We start from the raw sequence: 6757 nt of genomic DNA on the forward strand, positions 1-6757 counted from the left end.
CCCCCCCATTGCGTGACGTTATCCCCGAACTTTCGGTAGCCCTCCCTCGGACCCCTCTCGGAAGACCAGGGTTAGAACTGGTCTTCTATACCTACTGTTATGAAAAAAAGTTATGTAATCTTAACATCATTAATAACTGTCATATTACGTATTATTTCTTTGTTAGTTATATTCTGCCTTTTATGGAATTAGATACTTATGAAATTATGTTATGAATCTATATGTTATATATCTCAATGATAAATTAAGTTACAAACCTGACAGGTATCTTTACCACCTTCCATTACACCAGCACAAAGTAGATTTGGTATAAGGCCTTGAGGTAATCGCCGAGAACCAAGGTCCTCGGCGTAAGCTTTCTTACAGTCATCCTCAGATATATAATCCAATTGAACTTTCATTAGCTCATTGCTACCGATGTCAGATTCTGCACACACAAATCGCGATAAAAATTTTGCATATACATGCAGTATCCCAGAAATCATCGAGGTCTTAAAAGGATGTTGGAGTGTCTATAAAACTATATTCGCATTTACGTCATTTAGACTAAACTAATCCGAAAGCGCTTTTTCATGTTTAAAATACTAATTGAAACATACTGTACTGACATAATCTTTTCATCGAAATAAAAAAAAAAGTTTTAAGTTAGGTGTTTGCTAGCACAATTTGTAAGTTATATAAAATTTCTGCGATGCATAAAATAAAAGAAAATGCGCACTGCAGAATGCTCTTGGGAGTAACGTCTAATCTTCAAAAATATGCTTAGAAGCTTAAGCATCTGCAGGAGTTACATTAGAAACATCTCGCGGAGAGCCGCGAACTAGCCAAACGAAGAAAATAAATTTTGGCCAAAATATGAAAAGAATCGCTTTATAATTACAATAAACTGCGCTCTCGATATTTTTCTTTCCGGAACGAAAAAGACGCGCAGGTTTCGAACGCCCTTGGACACAGTACAATTGGACACGTTGCAAATGGATACGACACTTGACACACGGTTCAATTGGACACGATGCGTTTAGACACGAGACTTTTGGCACAGTTGCTTTTGGACACAACAGAAAATACATGACATTCAGTTACACTGTTCATTTGGACACCGTTTAGTTGAACACCGTTTACTTGGACACAGTTCAGTTGGACACTGTTCAATTGCCCACTGTTCACTTGGACACAGAAGGGTGCGCACTGTTCGCTTGGACACCTTTCACTTGGACACCGTTTACTTGGACATCGTTCATTTGGACACCGTTCATTTGGACACCGTTCATTTGGACACCGTTCATTTGGACACCGTTCACTTGAACACGTTCGGTTGTCCACTGTTCATTTGGACACCGATCAATTGTCCACAGTGCTTAAGCATACAAAAGACTGCGGCCCCCACCCGCCGTGGTGCGAGGGGTCTGGGAGGCAAAGCCCCCCAGCCATATCGCTAGAGACAGGCATCTTTTTATTAATATTGAACGGTGGGCAATTGAACGGTAGGCAATTGAACGGTGTCCAAATGAATGATGTCCAAGTGAACGGTGTCCAAGTGAACACTGTCCAAATGAACGGTCTCCAAGTGAACAGTGAACGATTAAACGGTGTCCAAGTAAACAGGCAAGCAATTTCACGGTATTCAAGTGAACGGTGTTCAAATAAATAGCATGCATCGTTTTGTGTCCAAGTGAACAGTAGGCAACTGAACGGTGTCCAAATGAACAGTGCGCATTCTTTTGTGTCCAAGTGAACAGTTGCCAATTGAACGGTGTCCGACTGAACTGTGTCCAAGTAAACGGTGTCTAAATGAACGGTGTAATTGAACGTCTGTATTTTCTCATGTATTTTCTCGTGTCCAAAAGCAATTGTGCCCAAAAGTCTCGTGTCCAAATGTACCGTGTCCAATTGAACCGTGTGTCAAGTGTCGTGTCCATTTGCAACGTGTCCATTTACAACGTATCCAATTGTACTGTGTCCAATTGAACCACTCACGGCACACAGTGTGTCAAAAAGCACATTTTGGTGGACAAAATTCTGCCTACATCGCAAATCTGCATCAATTTTGATAAAACTTTTTTTAAAATACTTGTGAATAATTTAGTATAATGTTTTATTGCCAAACATTTGAAAAAAGCAAACATAACCCCAAAGAATAACTCCAAACTCTATTACTTGTTACCCCTAATTCGATTACATCAATCTTCATAACACTATGATTCGTACTCTATCATTCAAAACCATAACTCATAAACCTAGATTAGTTAGAATTTAGATTAAACCCGAGTTTAATAACCCTAAACCTCATAACCACAATCTCTATAATCGCATGATCCTAAGTCTCATATTCGTAAAGTCTATGACCCCATAAGCCTAAATTCCATAATCATAAACTCTAAGCTCCATAACGTGATAACCCCGGAATTCATAAACTCAGAACCTCAAACCATAATCAGGTTTTCAGGTTATGGAGTTCAGGAATGTAAGGCTTAGTGTCACCGAGTTATGAAGTTTAGGATTATGGAGTTTTTTTAACTCGTGAGTAATCAGGTTTAAAAGTTATGAGACTATAAAGTTTGGAGTGATGGCGTTTCGGACCATAGTGTTATGAAGTATGAGGTCGAATTAAGGGTAATAGGTAATGGAGTTATTAGAATTAAGGTTATTTTTTGGGGGTTATGTTTACTTTTTCAAATTTTTTACAGTGAGATATTATAGTAGAACTATTTACAAACATTTAAAAAAAAGTTTCATCAAAATTGATGCAGATTTGTAATGTAGGCAGAATTTTGTTCACCAAATGTGCTTTTTGGCACACTGCGATGTCTCGCCGCCACCTAATATGCCTTCCTCCTTCTATCGTGAAATTCCCCAGATGCATTACGTCCAAGCACCTGGGGACTACCAAAAAATTTATGTCGACCCCGGGACTTATTTGTATTATTTACATCGGATGAGAAGGGGCAACAGTGGAGACGGGCATACATGGACAGCAGGTCTTAAAGGATAGCAACCTTTGCCTTTGAGATTGACAGCTGTACCACCTGGCACAATAACATTGTTTCTCTCTGTAGTCGCCGTGCGCTCGGGATCGTGCCAGAGATGTCGCTTCCGAACGGCATCTCTGAGCGTTATCTAGGGAGAGGAAAATGAGCGTGGAGCGTCAGGTAGTTTAGTAATTTAGAGCAGTCGCCCGGCAAACGGAAGGATTCGAGTCCCGTCCTAGCAAACCGTGCTCTCGATATTTTTCTCTCTCCGGAACGAAAAAGACGCAGGTCTCGAACGCACGGCGTCCCGCCATCATCTAATACGCCCTCCTCCTTCTATGGTATAATTACAATATTTGTAATCAGGAAAAACGTCCGCAAGTCGGTATAAAGCGAATTTGGGAAAAAAGATTGAAATAAAAATCAAATAAGTTATTTAGGAACAAATAAAATATGGTTTTCGTGACAAACGTTGCGTCTTCAAAGCATAATATCTAATCTAGAACATGCTTGCTCGTACGGTGCGCTACAAATGCATACGCGACAATTATATTTCAATAAAAATTTATGCATACTCGTATTTGTAAATCTGGTAAAAATCTGGTTGTACATGGACATGGATAATGTAAGAAAATGGTCTTCGTGGTAAACAATGGGTTTCCTAAAAAAAATATCTATGCGGAGATCGTCGTCACACGAATAGATAGGACAGTCTGTGTGCACAAGTGAAGGGAGAAACACGCTTGCTAGCCCAAGTTTGAATACACATTACTGACGAGGTTGTGTGGTACAAAAGGCCCTCAATTAAAAAGGGAACATTTTAGATAAAAATCAGAAATTAAAATAGAGTAATATAAATGTTTTAACACATGTTTTAGTGCGATAAAAAACTAATAATAATATTAGTAACCGTTCTCTCTATACGATGTGAGAGGAAGAATTAATTTATTCATTATAAAATGATTAAATGTCGCCATACCCATTTTGGTTTATTCGTGGACCCTCCTCATTGTAAAAAAAACGAAGTTATACAAAAGATAAAACAATATGTTAAATACAATTACAGAATGTAGATCCCAAATGTTCGCATGCCGGAAATTGAAGGATACATACATAAAACTTCAAAAGTTACGAGAGTAATCCTCTCTGAAAATTTCAAAAAATCATTTTTTTACTGTATATTTTAAAAGCGTTATCCTTTACGCATATTTTGAGTCTTGAACGATTATAAAATTCAAAAAACTTACGAAGTTATAGCCGTTCAAGCTTCCGCTGGTTTCTGGTTCTGTCCGCTCGGTAGTGTGAGACGTCGCCGCTCGGTATTTCCGAGATACATATCTGCTGTAGATACTCTATTTCGTATTATATAATCACTATATGTTGTATTATCTATTTCTAAATCATAAATATGCGGACCTGTTCATTGGAAGAGGGTATCTAGGAATCGTTGAATTTGAAGTTTTGTATCTGCACACTAACATATCTTTAACCTAACATATCTTCACACTAATGTAAACATCGAACCTAATTTCGACCAGTATTTTACATAGTCTATTCGATATATTGTGACGTGACGATTTTTGAGGATCGTCCGCCACTGGGGGTTGCTAAGGAAACAGAAATGCGCTTCCGAGCTGAAGTGTGGGGGTCGCGTCCTAGCCGTAAGGCGAGGGAATGCGCACCCGTCTATAGCGAAAAATATATTAAAATTAAGAGCGGATGGTCGAACGAGCGTCTTGTGACGCTCGTTCGACCGTCGGACGCTCGTCGGAGTCGATGAGAAGAAGAAGCTGCGACCACGGGCGGAAAGGAAGAGAGACGACAGGTTGGAAGCCGGAGATCAGATGAATAATTTCCGCAATTTGGGGGTATCCCTGCTAGAAAGGGCAACCGATAGGGCTACATGCTTTCAGAGCCAGCACTACGGAGCTACCGGGATCTTGACATCAGTCGCCGATTGAGAGAGAGAGAGAAAGGGAGACTGGGAACTGCCGCGAGGAAACCGCAAGGGCGTAGCGGATCGACACTGCGGACGAGGACAGCCGCGGCCAAAGTACAGCGTCGGCCAGCGAATCCTCCGCGACCCGGAGCGCCCGCTGAGCTAGCACGGACTCTGCGAGGCTCCACAAGCAACTTGAAATAACGGCTATCGAAGATGCAAGGCCCAAGGAAACAACAAATTGATAAGCTGCCGTTATGCCAAACAAAGAAGAGAAAAACAGCGAGGCAACAAAGGCAGATAAACGGCTCTGGAGAAGTAGCCAATCAAAGGTCGCCAACTGGTGAGAAGAGGGATCAAATTGAGAATAAAATCCGGCCTCGCAAACCAGCGGGAGCTCTCGTGTTTTCGCAGTGGAACGGCAAGGTGTAAAGGACGTGACGCCTACCAACCTGCATCAGCAAGGACGACGACGCCGACGAACGCCGTAAGGCCGACTCCGCTCGAGGACTAAGTTTGGTTGTGTGACCCGGAAGAGGATCGCCGCTGCCCGCTGATAACTGCGACCGATCGACGATTTGGTGAGTCCGTTCCATAAAACGGCCCTTAGCGTGGTTATTTTAGAGTCGCGAATCGGGAGACGCGTCGACGGCCGAGGCCCGACCGTCCCCCACACGGGAGGTGACGGGAACCGCATCCGTTTCGCTAGCGAGGAGAGCTCACGCGTCGAGGTAACGTTGTCGACCGTCCCCGTCGTAACCGAGGACGAGCACACACCGCCGTATCGAATAATCGTGAAAATAACTGTCGCGAGCTTTGAAGGTCGTAATCGAGACGACCCACTGTCGTAGGGAACATTGTCGCGAGCGCGCATAAAGACCTGTAACAAATTAGCTGAAAATAAATCTGTGTCAGGTACAGTAGATCACAGCCCTCGTGTCTTATTGTTAACCCCATCCTTCCTTCAAGGACCTCCGACCGCGATCGAACCAGCCCCTCTACCAAAGGGCGGCTGAGCTGCCGAAGGGTCGTACCGGCGACCGACGCTCCTCTGGTCGACAAGTTATAAAGTTAGAGAAAATAGTAAGGTGGTACGGCTGACCGTACCTGGCGCCCAATTCCGGAAGATCGACCGGAGTCGCAAGTGTCGTAGGAGTGAAACCGGGTTTCACTCCGTTGAGCGATCGCCGTAGATTTGGTCAACGCTGCCTCCGCGAGCCGACTATGCGAGGAAAAGCGTTGCAATATATATATATATATATATATATATATATATATATATATATATATATATATATATATTTATATATAAGGTGTAGTAAAAAGAAATCCATTATTTTTGCATGAAATTGAAGGCTTTATTTAGTATAGTTAGAATGATCTGATTTAGATAAAATATGCACCGTTTTGTTCGATAACTTGTCATTTTGAAGGTCATTCCATTGTGCCTCTCTCATAGAAACCCTTGTCCCTATTGGCAAAAAACTGGGTCAGTCGATTTTCACAAGCTTCTCTTGAGGCGAATTTTTCACCAGCAAAATCATTCGCCATAGACGGAACAGATGGTAATCACTTGGTGCCAGGTCCGGACTATAAAGTGGATGCATAAGAACTTCCCAACCAAGCTCCCGGAGCTTCTGCCGAGTCACTATCGATGTGTGTGGCATAGCGTTGTCCTGATGGAACACAATTCCTCTCCTATTGGCCAAAGCTGGCCGTTTCTGGGCGATTGATTCCTTCAGACGGTCCAATTGTTGACAGTACAGTCCGAATTAAGAGTTTGGCCGTAGGGGAGCAGCTCATAGTGGATGATTCCCTGCCAATCCCACCAAACACACAGCAAAGCCTT

General features: G+C 42.5%; 1 protein-coding gene across 3 annotated transcripts in view; it reads right to left on the reverse strand.

Annotated features, from left to right (window-relative positions):
• LOC116852485 (serine protease snake-like) overlaps window positions 1–6757 on the reverse strand; it is a 149963-nt gene that overhangs the window by 61491 nt on the left and 81715 nt on the right. For all 3 annotated transcript variants that reach the window (XR_004379783.1, XM_032832917.1, XM_032832916.1), the window contains one exon: window positions 258–427. Coding sequence is in view for 2 of the 3 variants with exons in the window: in XM_032832917.1 (XP_032688808.1) it covers window positions 258–427 (170 nt within the window). In the remaining variant the exon portion in view is untranslated. The remainder of the gene's footprint in view (window positions 1–257; window positions 428–6757) is intronic.

The sequence above is a fragment of the Odontomachus brunneus genome, unplaced genomic scaffold, assembly GCF_010583005.1.
Source record: "Odontomachus brunneus isolate Ranch 3 - 2012 unplaced genomic scaffold, Obru_v1 Obru_scaffold_229, whole genome shotgun sequence".
In the NCBI taxonomy this organism is placed as follows: Eukaryota; Metazoa; Arthropoda; class Insecta; order Hymenoptera; family Formicidae; genus Odontomachus; species Odontomachus brunneus.